Source organism: Mus musculus, chromosome 1, assembly GCF_000001635.26.
Source record: "Mus musculus strain C57BL/6J chromosome 1, GRCm38.p6 C57BL/6J".
Lineage (NCBI taxonomy): Eukaryota > Metazoa > Chordata > Mammalia > Rodentia > Muridae > Mus > Mus musculus.
The window spans coordinates 93,319,296-93,343,538 of record NC_000067.6 but is presented as its reverse complement, the minus strand read 5'-3'; the positions used below and the strand labels follow the sequence as shown (position 1 = coordinate 93,343,538).

At 46.7% G+C, this 24,243-nt stretch overlaps 1 protein-coding gene across 6 annotated transcripts in view; it reads left to right on the top strand.

Moving 5' to 3' along the window:
- Positions 1 to 16: 16 nt before the first annotated feature.
- Positions 17 to 24,243, top strand: part of Pask (PAS domain containing serine/threonine kinase) — a 34,086-nt gene continuing 9,859 nt past the window's right edge. Inside the window, exons 1-12 of one of the 6 annotated variants that reach the window (XM_006529666.3) lie at positions 17 to 273; positions 5,959 to 6,194; positions 7,694 to 7,929; positions 8,826 to 8,996; positions 11,840 to 11,980; positions 12,650 to 12,784; positions 16,063 to 16,323; positions 18,007 to 18,175; positions 19,184 to 19,337; positions 21,317 to 22,764; positions 22,864 to 23,045; positions 23,412 to 23,579. In XM_006529666.3, the coding sequence (XP_006529729.1) occupies positions 6,008 to 6,194; positions 7,694 to 7,929; positions 8,826 to 8,996; positions 11,840 to 11,980; positions 12,650 to 12,784; positions 16,063 to 16,323; positions 18,007 to 18,175; positions 19,184 to 19,337; positions 21,317 to 22,764; positions 22,864 to 23,045; positions 23,412 to 23,579 (3,252 nt within the window). In that variant the 5' untranslated portion in view covers positions 17 to 273; positions 5,959 to 6,007. Of the gene's footprint in view, positions 274 to 438; positions 517 to 706; positions 1,014 to 5,958; positions 6,195 to 7,693; positions 7,930 to 8,825; positions 8,997 to 11,839; positions 11,981 to 12,649; positions 12,785 to 16,062; positions 16,324 to 18,006; positions 18,176 to 19,183; positions 19,338 to 21,316; positions 22,765 to 22,863; positions 23,046 to 23,411; positions 23,580 to 24,243 lie in introns of those variants that run through there. The other 5 variants (XM_017321037.1, XM_006529667.2, XM_006529665.4 and 2 more) reach the window with 5 other exon arrangements.

The window sequence follows — 24,243 nt, the reverse complement described above, 5'->3', positions numbered from 1 at the left end:
GGGCGCAGTGTTTCATGGGGATTGTAGTTCCCACAGGCTCCGGCTCCACCTGGGTTAGGGGTTTGATGAATGAGTAGAGTCTAGGCGAGCACGAAGAAAGCAGACATCCCGGAAAGTCTTTAGGCAGCATGGGAGACACTTCAAGCTTGCGGATTCGCTCAAGTCACTATGCCAACTTCGGAGGCGTAGAGGTACTGCGGACAGGAGAGTTCTACAGGCCACAGGTGAAGCCGACTAGACTTGCACCCCCGACTTCGGGAGCCTCACTTCACGGTGAGCCGGTAGGCGAGGGAAACCAGTTTATTCTGCGCCTGCGTGCTGATACACTGGTGCCACAGGCCACCTTTAGGGGATGCTTGGAGAAGGCGGGAGGGGCCGCGGTCCGGTCCTGGGGCTCACGTTTGCGGCCTCCAGCCCACGGCGAGCCACTGTGTCGTCCGCTTCTCACTGTCCTCGCCTTGGAAAGGTGGCCGTCGTAAGAAGGGCTGCACGTCGCTCACCGTCCTCGGTTCTCCCGTAAGAGTAAACTGCAGTCACTTGGAGTGGGGCGTGGAGGGGGGGGAAAGGCGCGAAGAAATCGGGTCTTTTGGCTCCTCCGAGGCTCTGTAGTGGGTGTCCGGTGCGTCCCTAGCAACTGTTTGCGCGCGCTCAGCTGCTTGCTTTCACTGAGGTCCGCCCATCAGGGTGTCTGGTTGGTTCTTGGTCCCTTGTTATGCTGCCTAAGTCGTTCTGCGATTGGTCGGTGGGCCAGAAGCGCGCGGATCTTCACGTTGTGAATCCGACTGAGACTTGCGCCAGCCTGGGGTGAGACACCAGCCTTCGAAAAACCTCCGGGTGGCGGCGAGTGTTAGTTACGCATTGTCGTGGAGTGGCTCTGGCCCTTTCCTCGCGCGCCCGCACTCCCTCCGCCCAGCCCCGGCCCCAGAGTGGTGGCGGGTTCTGGCCGTTTGACCCGCGCTCAAGAGCCGCCAGCGCCCGAAAGCCTCTGATTGAACTGGAAGCTTTGCTTTAAGGTTAGACTAGCGGGCCAGTGAGCTCTGGGGAGTCACTTATCTTCACCCCCTAATTTCGGGATTACAGTTATGTGTAGCCACGTCTGGCTTTTTATGTGGTTAAAGATTTAAACGCAAGTCCTCATGCTTGCATAGAAAAAAACTTTTAACAAAGGGAGCCGCCCAGTTCCTGTAATTACTTTTAAGATAAAAATTTGTAGCATTAACAATTTAGTTTGAAGAATGGTATTTTTTATATAAATTAAGATCTCATATCAATATATTCTGAGGTCATACAAGGTCTAAAAAAACAGTAAGGTTTTGTGACTTTGGCAGTGTATTTAGAAGCCATAATTACATGTCCTAACTTTGTCAATAGGTTGGTTTTAAAAGTAGAAAAACCACGGTATGATCGTATCATTGTTTGCTGTAACAGTAATTAGTGCATTTAGATACCTAGAGAAGATGCCTGTACATCTTTCACATTAAAACACTCTACTTGAAAACTGCTATCTAACACCTACTCATCTTTATTTTGTTTGAGTCTGGTGGTGTCACATATAGCCTTGAACACTGTCGCTACTCATCTCTTATTTCATAATGAGTTGTTGCTTTTTAGGATCACATACTGAGTGCATGTGCCTGTGTATGTAATATGCAGAATAGTGAAGGCAAATAGTCATACTTTATCAGTCAGTGGTGGAAGGTTTGCCCAATAGGTGACTAGCTCTGGGTTTAATACCCACCTTCACACAAAAATACCAATTGTCAGGCTGATGGTGTCTTCCTCTCTTCCCAGCACTTCCAACGACTCTGGAGACCTTGCCTCAAAAACAAAACAAAACAAAAAACAAAACAAACCCCAAAAGGAAACAAAGCCCTACAGTTTGGGCCCAGCATTATGGCTCAGTGGGTAAAGGCACTTGCTGCCAAGGTCTGACAATTTTGGACCCACATGGGTAGAAAGAGAGAAGTGACTCCTGAAAGTTGTTTTCTGTCATCCATGGTTGTGCTTTCTCTCTTTCTCTTTCTCTCTCTCTCTCACACACACACTCCCACAATGTAATAAAAATGCATGAAAAAGTCATGCATTATAATGAAAATAAAATGAGGTTGTAAGATGGCTCAGCAGTTAAAAGCTGTTGCAGTTTTATAGAAGACCTGGGTTCTGTTCCTAGCACCTACATGGTGGTGTCTGTAACTTCCGTTTCAGGGCATCTGGTGGCCTCTTCTGAGTTCTTCAGGCTCCTGCATGCACACAGTGCCCATACATACACAGGCACATGCATGTGCTTACACACACACATACACATATTAAAACAAACACATTTAAACCCATTAACTAACTTAGGAAGTAAGAGACTGTGTCATTTTGCCTCTTAAGTTTAGTGCTCTACCAGACTCCAGGGAATTGTCTGCCTGAAGTATGGGTCTTCAGTCTTGTTGGACTCTTATCCTGTATATTGTATTTTTTAAGCAGTGTATTTAGATTTTATATATATATATATTAATTTAATATATATATATATATATATATATATATATATATATATATATATAAAAGGAATCTTGCTGCAGATAACCTTTTGTATTTTGAAGGTTTTTACTCTATACTGCTAGGATTGGTTCTTGTACACAATTCCTTTGTTCTTACTGATGATTGTATCAGAGCTTTCTTCTTGATGAGTATTTAAATTGTTTTTTCTTTTGGACTGTTTTCCCTCTTTCCTTCCTTCTCTCTTCTTCTTGCCTCCCTGGCTTTCTACCTGTCTAGTTTCCTAGCCTTTACTGTTTTGAACCGTGCTGGCCTGGAATGATCCTTGTGCATCTTAGTATTTATGTGTGTGGATTTCTGTAGACTGGTCCCTGCAGTGTAGCCTCTCTGGAAGGTGGCTTTTCTTTTCAGTTGGTTTGAAGAGAGTGTATTTAATAACTTTGAACCTGTATTTCACGTTCTTTGCTTCTGAGATTACTAGAACATAATGGTTTTATAGAGTTGGGGTCACAGTGGCTCTTCTAGAGTCCCTGACTGTTTTGGGGTTGTAGGATAGCTCACCTCTGATTTAAGTTCATGTCGCTTTTACCTTTTGGAAGTTCTCCTCCTTCACATGTCTCGGAGCTATACAGAATGACATTCCTGGTGAGCACTGGTTGTTACAAAGCACATGGATTGCCCAGACCGTGGTCCTAGCTGTGGCTTTTTCTTATTTGCAGGACCAAAATACACTTACTTATATTTGAATTTTGTGGTTATTCTGTGCGTCTACGGTTTGTGTGAGTGTGTCTGTCTGTATGTCTGTGTGTACACTGTTGTAAGTAGGTGCACAAAGGGATGTCAGAGAAAACTTTCTGGAGTTGGCTTCCCTTTCTATCTTTACATAGTTTCCGGGGGATTAAGCTTAGGTTATCAGGCTTCCATGGCAAGCACATCTACCTGCTGAACCATCTTGCTGGCCCTGGCAGTTTCTTTTCATTTCTGTTTTTAAATTCACCCAGAAATAATCTTTGTATATAGGAGAACATAGGATGCAATTTCCTCCAAATTATTTAGCTATTTAAAACTACAGATCATAGATAATAAGCATTTAGTCTTGCTTTGAATCTGCTCATCCCCCCCCCTTTCTTCCCCCCGAGACAGGGTTTCTCTGTGTAACCTTGGCTGTCCTGGAACTCACTCTGTAGACTAGGCTGGCCTCAAACTCAGAAATCTGCCTGCCTCTTCCTACCAAGTGCTGGGATTAAAGGTGTGAGCCACCACTGCCCGGCTAACTTGGCTCTTGAAATTCTGCAGGAGTGCTGCGGGGTGTGAGTTACTGTTATCTTCATGTACAAGACATTGAAGGCCATGTTATTCAGTCAGTGCTGGGGGACCTTATGGATTTCCCATGTATGTCAGGTTTATATTTCTTGGTCTGCTTCTGAAATTGTCTGTGTCCTGTTGCCCATTTATTTACTTTGTGTAGCTTCATGGCATGTTATAATATCAGCATTTTGTTCTTTCTGTGTAAGGGGCCCTGTCCTGCTGTATTCAGGAGCTATTGACTATGGCCTATGAGTATCTATCAGGCACTTCACTGGGATCTACTTGTAGACAACTATCTTGTTCTTTTTTGACACAAGGAATCCCTGGCCATCCTTGAGCTGTATAACTGAGGATGGTCTTGTATTTCTGATCCATTTGCTCCACCTCTCAAGTGCAGGGATTGCAGAGGAGTTTCACAACACCATACATAGCTGGGCTCCTCGGAGCTCTCTACGAGAGTCTTGTGTTTTTGTTTTTGTTTTGTTTCCTTGAGACAGGATTTCTCTGTGTAGCCCTGGCTGTCCTGGAACTTGTTCTGTTGACTAGGATGGCCTTGAACTCACAGAGATCCACCTGCCTCTGCCTCCTCCAGAGTGCTGGGATTAAAAACATGTGCCACCTGGCAGTTCTGATGGTTTATAAGAGTAGGTGCCTGTCCCTTTCTAGGGGTAACAGTTCTGTCCCACATTGGAAAAGGTCCAGCCCTTCTTAAGCTTGATTTTCCTTGTGAGGCAGTTTCTCAGTTAATTCTCAGGTCTAAGTATGCTAGTATAGCTGGATTTCTTGGACCTGCCAGTGGATGAATAACGACACAGAGACTCAAATTTAATAAGTTTATTATAGATTAGGTCTTAGCTTAGGCTACCTCCCAGCTAGCTCATCTAACTTAATTAAACTGGACTAATTAAGGCCACGTGGCCTCTGGTATGTCCAGCCTCCTCCATGTCTGGCTAGCCAAATCTCACAGCCTCCGCTTTTCACCCAGAGACTGTCTCTCAGCCCTGAAGTCCACTTTTCCCTTCTTGCCTAGCTATTGGCCATCAAGTCTTATTAAACCAATCAGTGAGTGAGGAAGGTGTATGTTTACAAAACACTGAGGCAGGTGATGAACCATAAGAATAACAATACCCAAATCTGACCAGTTCTCAGCTCTCTGCCTGTACAGAATTAACAATTGAATAATATAAAGACTACCTTCACACAGTGCACCTCAACATGCTAGTATGGGAATCCTAAAGAAAAAGGCTCGTGTGGACCTCAGAAATGTGATCCAGATTGTTTGTTCATATGTGTTATGTTTTGGAGGGTAGCCTAGAAGAAGGGGCTCATGCTTAAGGTGGGCATGTCTTGGCCCTCTGGTCTCCCCATGTCATGGGAAAATCCAGCTAGTAGTCCTGATGCTGGCCCCACAGTGTTCTTGTCTTTATTAACCACTGAATTACTAGGTGGGCCTTGCCTGTTCCTGGCAGAGAATACTTTCTTCTTCGTGGCTGACTGTGGAGTGGCCTTAAGCATGGGCAACTAGAAAATATATACACTTAGGGTTGCTATGCTTGCCAGTAAGATTCATGGGGCCACTTAGGTCCACAGTGGGAAGTCATAGGAGTGAGCACATGGGACAAGGCTGTATGAACTCAGCATACACACAGTAAGGTCAGCACCTGTGATAATCCAGTTAGTTTCCTAGTGTGACACTGGACTGCAACTCTGAAATGTGTTGTCACTTAGAAACTCAGTGAGGGCAATGGGGGTTTTGTGTATTTTTCTTAATATTCGTTTCTGAGTTGACACTTAGAATAAGGAGTTGAAAACACCACATCTGCTAACCTGTCCTGTCTCTGGAGTTAGTCTTGCTTTTGTTATATGCTTCAGGGTGCTCTGTGAGTGGCTGGTTCTTACATCATCCTTAAAGACCTTGACCTGGGAACATGTCCACACCTGGGAACCTGCATTTCCTGCTTTCACTCGAAGCTCCTCCCATTGCATTCTGTTTCCTCCTCACTTTCCTTCTTGCATTTCTGTGTAGTCTTTTGAAAACGTTTCTTGTAGCACAGATTGGGCTGACTACACTCACTTTGTAGGTCTTGACCTGGGTGCCAGCACTTAGGCTGGTCTGATGGCTTTTGTACTGCAGATGTTAATCACACACCCTTTGTTTTCCAGGTGAGGGCTGTTGGAGGCAGGAGCTCGGTGACCTGTTGCTCTGCTCTTCATGGAGGACAGAGGTCCACCAGTTTTTGCTGAGGACTGGAAATGTTTGTCTGAGAGTCCTCCTGTCCAAGAAGGCCCAGCGGCCCAGGCTACCTTTGAGCCCAGCAAGCCACTCTCCATAGCCCACAAACACCTGAGCAGGAAGAATGGGCTTTCTAGACTCTGCCAGAGCCGAATGGCGCTCTCTGGTAATCACCTTGTGATGCTATGGGCATCAGCCTTGTAAACTGAAAACCAAGTTTCAGTTTCCTCCCCTGGGAGCCCTTTTATCCTGGACCAAAAGATGGTTTATGTTTTCAGAGCTGTCTTCCAAGATACTGGGGTATGCCTCCTGGTCCTGGGCTCTAGCCAGGAGGGAAGAGCTAACCTGTCTGGTGTGTGACAGAGCGGTAGGGTTGGAGTTGGGGGAGGATTGAGGAACAGCCGAGGTATGTGCTTGAAACTGAGGGTGCTCTAGAAAGCAGGGGAGTCCTTTAGGATGACGGGGATGTCCAGGAGCCAGAGCAGAACACAGGGAAGTGGTCTTGAGGATCCTATCTTGAGGTCATAGAGCAGCTTGCTGAGGCAGCAGATATTGAGGCCCAGCTAGTGTGTGGGACCTGGGACAGTAGGAGCAGTGGGTCCTGGGAGAGAGCCAGTGGTGCTGCTGAAAGCAAAGACCACAGCTTCCCAGGAGGCTGCTTCCTCTGGCACTAGCCAGGCAACTGTGCTTCAGTGTTGACGTGGTAGCTTGGTTTCAGGAGGATGTCACAGGCAGCTGCCCAGGGAACAGGGGCCAGATGTAGAGTTGTGAGGAGGGCACTGGCTTGGTCACTGCTGGAGTAAATGTGTGGCCTTGGAAGGTTAGGTGGAGGCCATGTACTGAGAGAGGCTAGATTCTGGATGAAGGACACAAAGGACAGGAGAAAGGACCAGTAGGAGAGTGGTAAAGACTCAGGTCATATGTGTTTGGTTTTAAACTTAGGAAGAATAGAAGCCAGTTGGGAGACATGGGGAGTTGAGCCTTGGAGATGATTGGAGCTAGAGGCAGGCATACAGGCCAGAACTGCACTGATCTTTCCAGGGTAGTAAAGGTACCTAGCAATGGGAGGGTGGATGGATCAGTTGGTGGTGAGAGGAAGGGGAAGGCATTCAGGAGCATAGATGAGGGGTCTGGGAGGTAGTAGCTGAAGAAGAGCTCAGTGCTTCTAATAGGTGAAATGAGGTGAGAATGGAGGGGACACTGATGGGCTGAGCATTTTGGAGCCATTGGAGAGGTGACTAAGAGCAGCTCCTTTAGAGTGGTGGGGACAGAGCCCATGGGAGGAAGCAGGTAGAACGGTAGCCAACAAGGTAGCCTTTGAATTGTATGACATTTCCCAGGAAGAAATGGCTAGGTCAGTTGCTAGAGATGACTAGTATTTGAGAAGAGGCATTGTAAGCAAGAACTTTCTGGATGCAAAGGGCAAGGCCTTAAGAGGATGACCTAGACAGAAAACGTTCATCTTGATCTGTTTGGAGTTCTCAGAGGATATTAACCCATGCCACTGAACCCCTAAGGGTTATTTTCAGTTCAAAGCCTGTGCTCTAGACTGTGGGTTAGACAAAATGCTTAAGTCCTGTTTAGACCACATATTCCATCTGTCTTAGAGGCCTGCTCTGGTAGCCATTTGAGATCTAATACTTTCTGTCCACCCTTTCCTCACAGAGGACAGGTGGAGCTCTTACTGTCTTTCATCATTGGCTGCCCAAAACATCTGCACAAGCAAACTGCACTGCGCTGCTGCACCTGAGTATGCTGACCCTACAGCTGGGCCACTGGGCAGTACTTCCTGCTGCTCCTTGCTGCGTGGCCTGGCTTCAGGATGCTCTGGGTCCCTGCTTTCGACCCCTGTGTGCAACCCCAACAAGGCTGTCTTTACCGTGGATGCCAAGACCACAGAGGTATTTGCTGTAGTTTGAGGCCCAATATGTGGATCTGGAGTTGTCAAACCTGGTCTCTTCAACAGAGGAATTGGTGTTTTAAGTGTAATTAGAAACATAGATGGTTTTACCTATCTTGATTGCAAAGAGATAAGAACTTGTCCTTTTTAGACAAAAACTCGAGAGAGGTGAGGTACATGCTGTGTTATGCTTTTAGCATATTGGCTTAGTTATGCAAGTGAAATTCAGTGCCTGAATGAAATGTGTTTATATTGTGTACGGGAGTTGAAACTGTTAAGACATTTGTGGAGTGTGATGCAAATTTCTACATTTAAGTTACTTGGTCACATTACATGTGTGTATGTGTTTTGACGAGTGTGTGCCACAGTGTCAGAGGACAATGTATGGGGATCTGTTTTCTCCTACTTTGTGGGTCTCAGGGATTGAAGCTAAGTTGTTAGGCTCTTTATCTGCTGAGCCATCTCTTCAGCCCTTATCTAGCTTCTTGAGTAGCATGTGCTTGTTTTGTGTGGAGGAGTGTCCTAGGTTCTGATTGAATGTATCTGAGGTAAAGGTGCCTGAGGAGCATGGGGTGAGCATCATTGCCTGAGCCCTTGATGGGAAGTGCTACAGCAGTGGTTCTAACCTTCCTAATGCTGAGAACCTTTAATATAGTTTTTCATGTTGTGGTGACCCCCCCCCCCAACCATAAAATCAATTTGGTTGCTACTTAGTAACTGTAATTTTGCTACTGTTATGAATCATATTGTAAATATTTTTGGAGGTTTGCCAAAGTGGTGTAGCCTCAGGCTGTGAACTGCTGTTCTAGAGACCTCTGTGTTGCTTCCTGTACTGGTTTCTCCTCAGTTGTTTCTAGGGGCTCTAGTAACTGCTGGTGATGTGGGTGTCCTCTGCAGATTCTGGTTGCCAACGACAAAGCCTGCAGCCTCCTAGGGTATAGCAGTCATGACCTGATTGGCCAAAAGCTCGCCCAATTCTTCCTCAAATCTGATTCCGAGGTGGTGGAAGCCCTCAGCGAGGAACATGTGGAGGCTGATGGCCACGCTGCAGTGGTGTTCGGCACAGTGGTGAGTGAGTGTATGCTCATGTACGCGTGCATTGCAGTGGGTCGAGGGCTTGTGGGGTGGAGGGATGCTGTCCCTGTCTTTAAGGTAAGAGTAGTATGTAAAGGAACAGGCTCAATTTCCCTGCCTCAGTTCTGACATTGAACCGTTTTCTGCTGTGAGTTTGGCAACACCTACAACTTTAGCATCTTGACTGAAATTTGGTCCTGGTTCTGTTTTCCAACCTCAGATGAGAAGAGGAATGGGCCCTTTAAAACCAAAGTGTTCCTAAGTGGCTGTGGAGCTTTGTTGTCTTTGGAGAGCCTCAAAATTTGGTGAGGGTTGAGGCTTGGACTATATTTTTAAAACTCAAGGTACCACATGAAAGTCCCAGAAAAGTGATATAATTCTTCCCGCTGCCCCTCCCCCCATTTTTTCATGTGTTTGTTGTTAGTACAGATTTACAAATGTTGCAGGTTTCTCTTATCCCTGCTGGCTTCCAATTATTATTATTTTTTTTCTTTAGCTTCCAATTAATTGAGTTAGGACTGCTTTATTTATTTATTTAACAGCTTTAAGGCACAACAACTAGCCATTAGAGAGCTCTGGGTTTGACTGAGAGAGCCTTCCTCAATGACTAATATGGAAGAGTGATAGAGGATAATTCCTGACACCAACTTCAGGCTGCCGTATTAATCTATTTTAGTAGATTTAGAGAGCAGTATTAATCTGTTTTAATCCTCTAAGCTTATCTGGCTACCTCTCAGACAAAATCTCTGAGATATTTGCATTTTATGGCCTCCTCTGCTCCAGGTGTTTTCTTAATTTTTTTTCTTTAAAATTTTTTTTTAAATTTACTTTACATCCCAATCACAGCCCCCCTCCTTCCTATCTTCCCAGTCCCACCCTTACAAGTCCCTTACCCTACTGATCCCCCTGGGTACCACCACTCTCTGGGGTATCTAGTCTCAGCAGGTCTAGGTACATCCTCTGCTGCTGTAGCCCAACCAGCAGTCCAAGTAATGGGGGAGGGGATCCAATCAGTCAGTGGCAGGGAACAGAGACTGAGCTAGCCCCTGCTCCACTTGTTAGGGAGCCCACATGAAGACCAAGCTGCACATTTGCTATAAATGTGTAGGGGGTCTAGGTCCAGCTCCTCATGCTCCCTGGTTGGTGGCCCAGGCTCTCTGAGCTCCCATGGTCCCGCTTTGTGGGTCTTCTTATGGTGCCTTTGACCCATCTGACTTGCTCACTTCTATCCCCCAATTTTTCCACAAGATTCCACCTGATGTTTGAATGTGGTTCTCTGCATCTGCCTTCATCCACTGCTAGATGAAGCCTCTCAGGAGGCTATTGTGCTAGCTCCCTGTCTGCGAGCATAGTATATTATCATTAATAGTGTCAGGGGTTGGCTCTCTTGCATGGGATGGGTCTCAAGTTGGGGCAGTCATTGGATGGCTGTTCCCCCCAGTCTCTGCTCCATCTTTATCCCTGCATATTTTGTAGGCAGGACGAATTCTTATGACTTCTAGATCCTTTTCCCAAGGACTTCTTCCCTCTCTCACTCTCCTTCCCCTGGGTGGGAGGAAGTCCAGTCCTATTCTCTCCCCTGCTCAGTCACTGGCTGATCAGCTCTTTATTGACCAATCAGGGAATAATTTGGAAGCCATACTTACACAACATTAAGACAGGAGATTCTCAGAATAAGGATTGCAGTTATGGGGGCACAGAAGACAGCATTTGAATAATACAAGGATAATCTTTACACAGTGCACAGTAACTATGCCTACAGTGTGTGTACACATATGCATGTGTGTGTATGCATATGCTTGTGTATATATGAATATGTGTGTGTGCATGTATGTGGCAGACTGAGGTTGGTGTCAGGAATTATCCTCTATTACTCTTCCATATTATTCATTGAGGCAGGCTCTCAGTCAGACCCAGAGCTCTCTAATGGCTAGTCTTGCTAGCTTACTTACTCTGGGTATCCAGTCTCTATCTCTGAAACTGGACTTAGAGGTGGGCCTTCACTCACTCTCACCCAACATTTAAGTGGGGTCCTGGAGATCCTAGCACAGGTTCTCATGTTTTATGGCAAGTACTGCAACTGATGAAGCATCTCCTAAGCGCTCTGAATTGGTATACAGTTGTATTAGTGCACCTGACTCTTACCTTTAAATCCATACATTCCATTTATTTGCTGTGTGTTTGGTGGTGGGATAAGAGTTCTACTGGAGAGTTTGTTCCTCTATCCTAGGCTACTGGGTATATCTGGGATGTTGCCAGGTGAGTTGAATTGTTGAATGCTGAGGGCTGAGCCAATGAGACAATGAGAACTTGGACAGTGTCAGCTGTATTAGCAAATTACTGGATCAAGAAACTGATTACTGCCAAGAAAACAAATAAGAACAAACCTCATCAACACCAGCAGCAAAAGTATAGTTGAGTGTGCATGTGAGCTTTTCTTACCTGCTGCTTTTCTTTTCTACATGGGCTCCTGCCTCCCATAAGAAAGATTTTGTCCTCTTGGTCCACTGACTCACCGGTTCTTTCTCAAGTACCGTCCGTCACAGATACACCGTGTGTGTGCTTCAGGAGTTTTCTAGGTGTTTCTCAGTCGAGGGTGGCAGTCAAAGATTAGCCATCACATTGAGTAGGAAACCCGAACTGATGACAGTTCACTGACTGTAGCACTGAGGACTCAGGTGTACTTTGGTAGGTTTCTGAAAGTGGGTGGAGCTTGACTGCTCTGAGGCATTTAAAGCACTGGGGAAGATCTTCTAATGACAAGCACTTTGGTCTGCTAGTTGAAGGGTCCACATTGCAGATGCTGCATGCCTCGTACAGTAAATGTGTGTCTGTAGGTGGACATCGTCAGCCGAATTGGGGAGAAGATTCCAGTCTCTGTGTGGATAAAGAGATTGCAGCAAGATCGTGGCTTGTGCTGTGTAGTGGTTCTGGAGCCTGTGGAGAGAGTGTCAGCCTGGGTCGCCTTCCAGAGTGATGTGAGTATATTTTCAAATCTTGGCTATCTTCTGCTAACACAATGTTCTTTTCTTTTGTAAGAAAGGAAGTGCCAGAGCTAACTGGAGGTTGTCTTGGCTATGGCCCTTACTAACTGCATTCTTTGAGTAAGGAGTCCTATCACTGATGCCTCAAGTTTCCTTATCTATAAATGGTAATATTTATTCAGGATTGTTCTTATGCCTAAAGATGTCACACTTTTAGAGTAATACATGAACATGAACTGAGATGTTGTTATTGGAAAGTCTGGTGTGGACCAGAGCTTTTGGAGAATACTTGAGAAAATGGTATTGTTCATGTGAAAGCCCATGACATGCCTCTTGCACTTTGGATATAGAAGTTGTGTCATCATTCTTGCATTTAGTTTTTTTGTCTTTTTAAAGATTTATTTATTTATCATATGAAAGTACACTGTAGCTGTCTTCAGATACACTCCAGAAGAGGGCCTCGGATCTCATTACAGATGGTTGTAAGCCACCATGTGGTTGCTGGGATTTGAACTCAGGACCTTTGGAAGAGCAGTCAGTGCTCTTAACCACTGAGCCATCTCTCTAGCCCCGCATTTAGTTTTTAAACACTAGAGCATAACCTTCAATGAAGTTGAGAAGTGTGAGAAGCTTCTGTCAAGAGCATTGCTTTCTTCCCCTCAGGGAACTATCACATCATGCGACAGTCTCTTTGCTCATCTCCATGGGTTCACATCTCCAAAGGATGTAGTTGGGCAGTGTGTCATAGACTTGATTCCATCCATGCAGCTCCCTCCTCCTGGCCAACATATCCCAAAGGTAGGTACCTGACCATCCTCACTGTGTGCTGGGTTTTGAGTTTTGTTTTTTGTTTTTTTTTTTTTAATTTAATTTTATTTGTAATTCATTTTTTACACTCCAATTTCCATTCCCCACCCCTCCCCACCCACCCTCCGACTGTTCCACATCCCACACCCCCTCCCCACCCCACTCTGTCTCCACGTGGATGCCCCCACCCTGTACCCAACCTGGACTACCTCACCTGGCCTCTAAACTCCCTGGGGCATGGTTTTTGACCTCAGGGTCATTCTTGGATGGAGCAAGCTCTAGCTCTAGTTCTCTGAGCTTTGAGGCTCAACCAAAGCCCAGAGCCTAAGTGGTCTGGCTGATTAGCCTTGTTTCCTGAGCCCTCCTCTCTTTTCCATGGTCCAGGAGGATGGGCTGATCTGTAGGATAACCTTATACCCTGCTTAGAGTTCTCCAAACAGAACAGATAGGATTTTATGTAATGACACATAATTGGTTGGGGGAACTGAGGCTGGTGATTATAAGGCCCCCTGCAACCTGGAAACTCTAGGGTATGACCTGAGTGTGGCTCACCCAAGGTTGAAGGTCTGAGAACCCTGAGGGATTCTGGGGGAAGTCCTAGAGCTCAAAGGCCAGAGACCCTGGAGTTCTGACATGGGGCATTCCAGCTGCAAAAGAGAGATTCCCGTTAGTCCTTTCCCCATTTTCTCTTCAGACCTTGAGCTGACTTGGTGCTGCCCAGTTTGAGCATGACTCTTCCTTATTCAGACCACCCAGAATCACACATATATCTGGAGGCATCCTGAAAGACATACTTAGAAGTAATGCTTGAATGGCATTAGATACTTGTTAGCCATCACTTCCTGGGGGTAAACAGCCACATCTCACAGAGGGTGGCAGGAAACTTGGGTCATGGTTCATACTGAATTATTAGGGTCCCCATCTTCCAGCTAATATGTGGCCTCTATACCGGGAACCTGAGGGCTATGCCTTTATCTGCTGTCTTTTCCCGTGCCTTTAGGGATTGGCTGACTAGACAGCTGTTCTGGGCAAAACTAGTTTTGTTTTTGTTCTTAAAGGGAGTCCATTCAGCACATCTCCCGGGGGGTGGCTCTTTACTTCAGTCCACTCTGGTGGCTTTTGTGTGTCACATTTTCTGGTTCATGAGTTGCAGCCCTGCCCCCATTTTGTCCTTTGCATCTTCTCTTCTACTCTGATGAAGGAGCTAACAGACTGGCAGGGCACTGGTTAGTGGCAGTGCTGTACGTAGAGTCAGTCCTATTACAACAGCTGCTGCTGGTCAGGTCTCAGCAAACTTCTTTTATTTATTTATTTATGTTTATATTATGGACATTGGTGTCTTACCTGCATGTATGTCTATGAGAATGCCAGATCTTGGAGTTATAGACAGTTATGAATTGCTATGTGGGTGCTGGGAATTGAACCTGGGTCGTCTGGAAGAGCAGTCAGTGCTTGTAACTGCAGAGCCATCTTTAAGCCCCTCAGACAGATTTTAACTTCCTGAGGCAGGTGTCATGGGAATGGCAGTAGACACATGTAAGTATGTTTTCAGTCCCTATACCAGTCACCATCTCCCCTATATACACAGGATCTCCATGTCCCTCTTCCATTCCTGGCTCATGGGTCTTGGAGACAGGTGGGATTGGCAGAAGTGGGTCTTGGTCAGCTCTACCTCTGATGTAGGAGAGTCTTGAATTCACTTTGCTCAGTGCTCATGGACTGGGCGCTTCACTATGTTCAGGACAGGAAAGATGAGCCACCAGGCTGCCAATATAGCCCCTAACTTCTCATGCCTTCCAGAGTGGTCCCTGAAGTGGTGGAAGAGAAAGCCTGTGTCCAGGTTCTTACCTGAAACCTTATTCACCCTTGTTAGGAACACCGTACTAGTCAAGTTTTGTTTTTTGTTTTTTTTTTTTTTTTTTTTTTTACTTTATTTGAGACAAGGTTTCTCTGTAGTTTTTGCTGTCCTAAAACTCTCTGTGTCCTAGAACTGGCCTCATACTCACAGATCCACCTGCCTTTGCTGTCCAAATACTATGAATACAGTGTACACAACCATGCCTGGCTCTAATCATACTCTTTATTGGAAAATCACATGCCTTCCAAATAATAGAAGCAGATAGTATATAATGTAAGGACTTGGTTGTATGTTGGGGGTGGAGCTGAAAAGATAGATGTGATGGTCCCTCAGAGTGACAGCAGGAAACCAGCTCTAGTGTGGAAGGACAGAACATGGGTGTGGAATTATGGGTACTGTTTTAGTGGTGTTTCCTGTTGCTCTGAATAAAAGACTGGCAAAAGCAACTTAAGAAAGAAAGGGCCAGGAAGTGGTGGCACGCACCTTTAATCCCAGCACTCGGGAGGCAGAGGCAGGCGGATTTCTGAGTTCCAGGTCAGCCTGGTCTACAGAGTGAGTTCCAGGACAGCCAGGACTACACAGAGAAACCCTGTCTCGGAAGGAAGAAAAAGAAAGAGAGAGAGAGAGAGAGAGAGAGAGAGAGAGAGAGAGAGAGAGAGAGAGAGAAAGAAAGAGAGGGAGAAAGAAAGAGAGGGAGAAAGAAAGAGAGAGAGAAAGAAAGAAAGGAAGGAAAGGTTTCTTTTGGCTTACAGCTGAAGGTACAGTCTAAGGCGACAGGAGTGTGATGCGGCTGCTCAGTTGCAGCACATCACCCTTGGGAAGCAGAGAGTGATGACTGAATGCTGCATGCTCAGCTCCCCTCGCCACTTGTACAGTCTAGGACCCCAGCCACAGTGGGTGGGTCTCCCCACCTAAGCCAGTGCAGTCAAGATCACTCCCTACAGGCATGCCCAGAGGCCTGTCCTGAAGCTGGTTCTAGACTCTGTCGTGATGACCCTAATCACCACAGCCACTCTCATAGATGGATTCTGCTTTCACTGAGACCAGGAGGTGCGGGAGAGGCACCTCTTCTTTCCCTTCCAGATTTGGAGCTAAGGAGAGGAGTGCATGCAGCCTATGGATGCCAGAAGGCTGCAGCTTGGCACAGATGCCTACTAGGGATGAGGCTGGGACCAGTCCCCTTATTGGTTTGTACCTTGGTCATTATTATGCATTTGTTCTGGGCCCAGAGTCCTCCCAGCCTGTTGCTGCAATTGCCAAGGTTCCAAATTCTTGGGGCAGGGTGGGCTGGAACAGCATAGATGGGGGATATTTCTAGCTCGGTTATGTGAGTGAGGCTGGGATCTAAAACATCGGAATTGTGCCTACACAGTACTGCTGTAATGATGAGTGGGACTGTCCTGTCTTTCAGAGTCTCAAGATTCAAAGGTCTGTTGGGAGAGCCAGAGACGGCACCACCTTCCCTCTCAGTTTGAAGCTGAAATCCAAGCCCAGTGGAAGGGCTGTAGCTGACAGTGAGGCGGCCTCTGAACCAGGTTACCAGGCTTCTGTGTGGGTGTTCTGCACCATCAGTGGCCTCATCACTCTGCTGCCAGATGGCACAATTTATGGAGTCAACCACAGCTTTGCACTAATGCTGTTTGGTTATGGAAAGACAGAGCTCCTGGGCAAGGTAGGCTTGCCTCCTTTCCTAGCTCCTCAGTATCTGATGAAACCATTCTGCATTCGTCAGAGTATTTGAACCTGATGGGCTGTAAAGCTAACAACAGGCCATACCATCCTATTCATAACCAACCATCTCATTTCCCTGGGCCACACATCAGTGGCTACTTTTGGACTGACTGTCTCCTGGGTCATTCCAGAGGAGCAAGATTGTCCTCTGCTTAGCATCTCTGTTTCTATCCAGCTGGCTCTGGTCTGGCCCATTGACCCAGGTTTTGGTGACACTGTAGATACTGTTTGTTCGCACATCCTGAGCACGGTTGGTTAGTAGGCAGTGGGGAGAAGGGGTCTTCTCTTCTTGGGCTGGGGGTTGGGTAGATGTTTTACTCACCAGGCTTCAGGCCTTAACTTTCCCTTTATCCTCAGGCAGACCTGTAGGGTGCAGTCCCATCATGGTTCTGTACAAGCCTTCGTAGACAATGTTTAACACACTCCAAGTCATACTTTAGCTATGAGTCAGCCTACTGGATCAGGCTTAGAAGAGAACGGCCATTTTGCTTCATGTGGTGCCAGCTAGGGTGACCCACTTGCTGAGTAACTCTGAGGCCTTGATAGCTCCTGTTTCTGGCTTAGATGCTGTTTGGGCATTCATGTCCTGCTTTTTAAGGGTCACCTCAGCTTCAGAAGTCATGCCTCAACTGCTCCCACGGCCTCTTTTTGTGTGGGGAATGGACCCTAGTGGTGTTCTGAGCCTTCTGGGAGGGTACATAGCTCCTATGTGCTGACGAGGGATTGTGGAGCAGCCTTGGGAAGCCACCTACTGCCAGCTTTTGGCATTGGCATATCCCTCCCCAGCTTTTGACAGCATTGAGTGCCCACCAGACTCACCGGATGGTTCCTGGATGCAGGTGCCTGTGACCCTTTACTGGGCACCTTGATCACTTGGGATCTAACTCCAAGGCAGGAGCCTCTATCTTTTCTTGTTTCTGCTAGGTAATCCTGGACTGTGTGTGACTGTGTGTGTTAAAGTATCTCATATGAGGCTCTAAAAAGGTTATTCTGTTTTTTAGTAAGACCCAAACGAGTAACTAACCTCAAATTCACTTCCAATTGAGTTATTCTTGATTAAAAAGCAGCTAGCATCTGGCTTTCTGTAGGAGTATTATAGGCTTTGAGACCTCTCAGAGAACCTCATAGCTATAAATCCTTCGCCCTCATTGAGGTTAGAGTTACTTGGATTCTTGTGGCACAGACAGTTGTTCAGGCTTGGGGGCTGCATACAGGCTTGGAAGCAGCATCTGTGTGAGCAGCTCTTGGTCTGGTAATATGGCCTTGATGGGTGCCCATCAGTGTTCTTGGACCAAGAGCTCTAAAGTTGTTAGCTTGGCAAATACAGGGTCCCTGCTCTAGGCAAATGTGAAGTCAAAGGCCAGGTATCTACTTGGAAGACATATAGGTATTTGCATAACCTGCCTTACAGTGCATTGTTTGTCTTTTTTATTAGACAATAAAAACATTCTGAATTATGTGTGAGGTGCCAGGGAACCAAAAGTGTGTGATCCAGGATCTTTCCCATTCTGAGAACTGAACTGTTCATTCACATTGCTGCTATTCTCATTTTCCAAGGAGGATGAGTTCAGTGGGTCACAGTGGATCCTCCTAGGTTCTGAAATGTCACTATTTTATTCCCTAGAATATCACTTTCCTGATTCCTGGTTTCTACCACTACATGGACCTCACATATGATAGTTCGGTACAGCTGCCAGATCTGGTCAATTGCCTCGACATTGGCAGAAAGAGTGGGCCTGGGGAGATGAACTCTGATGCCCAACACAACTGGGAACTGGCCAGTGGGGCCCAGGGTAAGGCTCAGCCTCCTCCATCACAGTGTTTATGTTGCTGAGTAGCTCCTTAGAGGTTGGTGCACTATAACAGAGATAACAAAGCAGAGGCCCCTAGTGACCTTTCCTGACTCTCAAGGGTGGGTGGAGCAATGAGAGGCTCTGTCCTAGTTTGAGGCTGTCTTGTACAGTCCTCTTGTTCTTTCCCAGGAGATGGGACAGTTGTGGGCAGTGTTTTACAAATGTTTAAGCATCTAGAAGGGAATTAGGAAGTCCTCCAAGACTGTGCCTATGTCTGAGACACAAATAGCTGACCAAAGTCTTGTCCATTTAAAGAGAATTTATAACCGAACCAAGTATAGCAGCACATTCTTGTTTTTTGTTTTGTTTTTGTTTTTTGTTTTTAAAGATGTATTTATTATAATATGTAAGTACACTGTAGCTGTCTCCAGACACACCAGAAGAGGGTGTCAGATCTTATTACGGATGGTTGTGAGCCACCATGTGGTTGCTGGGAATTGAACTCAGGACCTTCAGAAGAGCAGTCAGTGCTCTTAACCACTGAGCCATCTCATCAGCCCCAGCACATTCTTGTAATCTCAAGTTAGAGGGTTGCAGTTACTTGAGGCCAGCCTAGAATACATAGATAGACCTATCTGGAGACAGAAAGCTTCCTCCCACCCTCCCAAAGGTAATAACACTACATTTATGTAGTTTCATTTAGTGTAAGATTGAATTGTTATAGCATATCATATTTATTTCTAAGCTAGTGTTACATACCTGTTGACTTCAGTATATGCCCCCATAGTTTAAGGGTTTCTCTGATTGGTTTGTGGAGTCAGAGTAAGCTTCTGTCTTCTAGTGAGGGAGAGGAGTGATGAGACCAGAACAACAGTGAGGGGTCAGTGCTGGCAGAAAGAGAAGCTACTGGACTTGTAGGCTGTCTGAGTGTTTGAGGTTTTGAAACAGGTACAGGTGTGTTTTAACACAGTGGTTGAGAATAGACAACTTTCTTGATTTTGCTGTTAGGTCCAAGAATTGACGTGGTGTTGGCACGGGACCACATGCCATCACAAGATGAGACCCTGAAGCTGGTGGGAGGACAAGTCTCCTCTAGGACTCAGACACGATTGGAAACTGGATACAAGATACTTCCTTCTTCTGCATGTCAGCCCTCACTGGGGTAAGTGCCTGGGTTGGAGGTTACAGGTTTACAAAACACCCAGTTAGGTAATATTCCGCTCATGGGTAATAACGTCAGTGATGGCTACTGTGTACTGGTCTTCTGCTCTGTCTACACAGCAGTGCCTTTCTTGTTAGCCTTGCAGCCCTAGCAGAGAGCGCCTGTGGTACTCTTCTCATCTTATGGACAAGGAAGTAGGCTGCTGAGAACTCAAGAAGACTAAGAAAGCACTCTTTATATATTCTTAAATAAAATTATTCATTTTGAGTAAAGGATGTTTATAGTGGAAAACTTTGGGAGGTAGGAATAAAAGTTCATTTGTCTGTCACCATAACATTTTAATATGTCTAATGACTGGGTTATTTTGCTGCATATAGAACAGATAATGGTACTTCATTACAAAAGTTGAAAAGTCAGGGCTTGTTAGAGAAGGGTGTGTTCTGAGGAATTGAGGCTGAAGCTCAGTAAATTCTTTCATTGTGGGCCAGGTGCTCAAAAAACAAAACAAAACAAAACAAAAACTAACCTCCAGGTAAAGTATTTGGTCAGTATTGGGGTTTTTGGCTCCTCAGTAGCCAGCCCTTGGTGTTCCTGGCAGAAGGACCTGAGATCCCTGGGGCAGCTCTGGACATAGGTCCCAGGTTGCCTTGTATGAACTTCTGCTGGTAGGACAAGAGGAGTGCCCCCTATCCCCTAACTCCAAAGAGTCACTTGAAAATCTCTTTGAATCCCTTTTACAGTGACCAGAATTCAGTGACAGGTGATGCTTGGCTTCCAGGGCATCTGCCAGATGTCCTTCATCTCCTCGGTTGTTGTCATGCTAGGATTTAAGTCTCCAACACAGAAGTCACCCCGATCCCCTCCTAACTTGATGCTAACACAGTGTTAATGGCCAAACCATTGCTGAGCGAAGTCATTGGTGGTCATCCTCAGCCCCTGCAATACAGATTTTCAGAGGTCATACTGCAGGGACAGGATCATGTCCCTAATCTACCAGTTTTCCTAGCAAGTGACCTGTGACCTTTCTAAAACCCTAGAGCCTATTTGTCAGGGTTTGGGGTAGAAAGGCTATAGGAGCAGGTGAGATAGTAGAGAGGATGGAACACCGAGAACCGCTGGCATCCAGCAGCATTTGGAGATTTCAAGAGGGTAAGCACCATGGCTAGGAGTTGTCTAGACCCCTTGGCTAGGCCTTAATGAGGTTGTTGTGGTGTGCATCCCCCGAGCCTTCATCCTCAGGCCGACCCTGTAATTTATTCCTGGAGAGGGCTAGACTCACCCTGTAACGTGGGAGGAATGTTCAGAGAGGGAAAGGAGCAGTGGGTAGACACGGTGCTTTTGTGCCTGTTCTCTGCAGACATTCCTGTTTTCCCAGGAAGCCTTTGTTTTAGAACTCCACCCACAACATCTTCTACTGGGACAACATCCTCTCAGACCTTTTCCACTGCCTTGATTAACTTCTGCTTTACAACTTGTGGGGATACCACTTGAAGACCGCAGTAGTGTATCTGATTACCAGGTGCTTGACTTAGTCAGGGTTGATGTGAGCAGACAGTACAGTAAGCCTGTGGACACCATGAACGATAAGCTAGTGGAGGAGGGTCATCCTGCCTGGACTGCAGCAGCCTCCTCACACCAAATGTGGTCACCCTGCCCTGCCCCTCCAGTCCTTCCTGCTACTTGCCCTAGTCTCCTTGCTCTTCCTCCTAGCTACCTCCCTAGTTAGTGTATCTAGTGGTTGGATGGTGTTGAGAATGAGTCATGGCCTGCTATCATAAGTTTGTTAAACACTCAGAAATCCACTTCAGTAGCTTTTTTTTGATTCCTCTTAGGTAAATGTAGACTAATATGAAGAAGTATCTAAGAGTAGATATAAATTTGAGACTGTCCTAAGTGTACCATGTTCATTTTATTGTACTTGTCTCTCAGTGTGACCTCTCACTGTCACTAGTGACTGTTTTCCAAATTCCTGTCTCCAGGGTGGACAGCAACCCAGAGGATGGTGAGCAGTCATTGCTCACAGACCAGCAAAGCATTCCAAAGAGAAACCTGCCAGCCCATGGTGGTCAGAACCAGCTAGACACCTCAGAAATATCCCTACCAGTCCTTAAAGAACATTTATTGTCTGAAATTCAGAAAAATATCTCAGAAGAAAGCCCACTAACCCACAGGAAATGGTTATCCAAGGTGCAACAAAACCCCACAAAAGGAAGCCTGCCCATCCACGAGGAGCAGCTATTGTTTGCAGGCCAGCATATCCATGTCTTGGGAAAGGAGGATCCTTCAGCAGCAGAGAGCTACAGGGAGAGTCTTTTAGAAGAAAGCAAGTCCAAACCAGTGGATGCAAAACTGTTTGCTTCATGTGAAGATTCTGAGCCTCTAGTTTCAGTTAAGGACAGGGGCAGCAGTGTGGACACGTGTAATCTGCATCAGGAAGCTCAGTTGGAGCTGATGGGTGTCAGCAGTCCTAACCCCTGGGCTGATGCCACCATGCCTGAGCCCCACACCACAGGGCAGATAGCAGGCGGGAGCCTTACATATTGCCCACAGTACAGAAGCGAGTGGGCCTCACAGCAGCGAGGCCAGGACTCGGCTCCCAGCCCCTCTGGAATGGCGTGTGTCTTGCTTGGGACACCCACTCTGGATGAACCATGGCCAGGAGTGAGAAATGACAGAGAAGAGCTGCAGACTTGCTTGATTAAGGAACAGTTATCCAAGTCAAGCTGTGAGGGAAATCTGGGCATCTCCCGTGTGGAACTCGTTCCTGAAGAACATCCTCCTTTCACCGCCCCCGTGTCTTTCTGTGATCTGGGAGGCCGAGATCTACACGCTAGCCGCTCAGGCAGCTCCTCAGCCTGCTATGCTTTGGCCACCGACCTCCCTGGTGTCCTGGAGGCAGTGGAAGCTCAGGAGGCTGATGTGAATTCTTATTCCTGGAACCTCAAGGAGCTCTTTCTCAAGGACCAGACAGACAGAACTCCATCACATTGTTCCTGTACCACATCTGAACTCAGCGAGGCGCCATCTCTTTCAGTGGTGGGGTCAGATTTAGATGTGGGTATTCTGCATAGGCAGACTTCAGATATTTTAGTTGACCGAGAGATGTTGCTCCTTACTGGGACCTATTTTGACCTTAGTGAAGGCCAACGGTTCCAGGAGATGGGAGCAGGACATGATCGAGCAGAACTGTCTAACATTTCTTTGGTATCCTCTGAACACTATGAAACTAGTGACATAGAAAGCCCAGGTTGTGACCCTCCCTTACCAGATCCTGGTCCCAACGATATGTGCCTATCAGCAGAGAAGCCCAGGCCGAGTGCCCAGATCACTTCCACTCCTGTGGCACGTGGGGCCACCAGCCTGCAGCAGGAGATCCAAGAGGGCATCTACTCTGGAAGCTGCTACCACCGGGATGGCTTACAACTGAGTATGTTCTGGGGAAGAGGCTTTGTAAACCCTAGCCATGTGTAATGAGGCCTTTGGAGGGAGCCACAGCTCTATACTTCCTGCCCTTCCTGCCCTTCAGGTATACAGTTTGAAGTCAAGCGTGTGGAGCTCCAGGGCTCTGCGACCCTGTTCTGCTGCTGGCTGGTGAAGGACCTCTTCCATAGCCACCGGGACTCAGCCACACGAACCCGCCTGTTCCTTGCCAGTCTGCCTAGCTCTACCCACTCCATGCCTGAGCTGTCTGGATCCAGCTTTGGAGAGGTTGGTATCTGTGGTCAGCTCGGTCTTCTATGCACTCTCTACTGTGCTGCAGGTTTTTCAGGTAGCATCACTGCCTTTTTGGCTGGAATGGGTGGAGGGTATGCCTATGGCTTTTTAACGTTGTCTTCTAGTACCCTGTGTAAGTATAAAGCAAATGTAGGACTCTAAATGAATGTATACCTTGTACAGTGGGATGTAGATGCATTTAGACATAAGCCAGTTTGGGTTGATGGCTGGACACTGCCAGAGGGGCCGTGGAGATTTTCAGACCAGCCCACTGTGAGATGGGAACAGCATGGATGTAGGTGCTGTACTGATGGAGAAGAGATGACTTGTGATCTCCCAGACCTTTCTTTGTGTCCTCAGGTGCTCAGAGCCAAGCCTTGGTTTGAGGAATCCCCAACACCTGCAGAGCTAGAGGGGCTGGCGGCCTGTGAGGGCGAGTACGACTATAAGTATAACACCATCAGCCCACTTGGCAGTGGGGCCTTTGGCTTTGTGTGGACTGCAGTGGAGAAGGAATGCAACAAAGAGGTGCTGGGGCTCTCGTGGGGAGACTTGTCATGGAGGAGGAGGGACCAGGACATGAGTAGTTTCTGGATATGGATATACTTCTTGCACTACACAAGCTAATTCCAGACAATAGCCCTATTGAGTTTCATACTTAGACTTTGCTTTTTCGCAGGCACTTTGGCCCCAGCCAGGCTTATTACTATGTTTGATACCTCCCCTCTCTGAGCAAGAGGCTTATACTATTCTTCTGCTCTCCACATGGCATGATGCTTCATGGGCATGCAAACTCACTTTTAAAACCAAACTTAGGACTTCCTCTGCTTAACTGGAAAATTATGTCCCTACCAAACACAGACGCAAGCCAGCTGACCAATACTCTCAGGGTCACCCAAGATTTTTTGTGATAGCTCTCATATGCCTGTTGGGTGCCAGGCATTTTTTAGGTGCACTGAATGTCTCCCAACTGGCCTCCTTCCCCAGTCACTCGGGTCACTCCTATGCACTCCTCTATCTGAGCCTTAGAGCTCACTTTCCTTTGCTCCAGATCCCACTGGCATGTGGCGATTTTAGTACCAACCATTCTATTCAGAGGCAGCAGCCATTTCCTGCTTTTTTGAACAATGTCAGGCTCCCCAAGCATGCAGCAACGAGTCAGGTCCTGGAGGGCCCTTGAGTATCACCACAG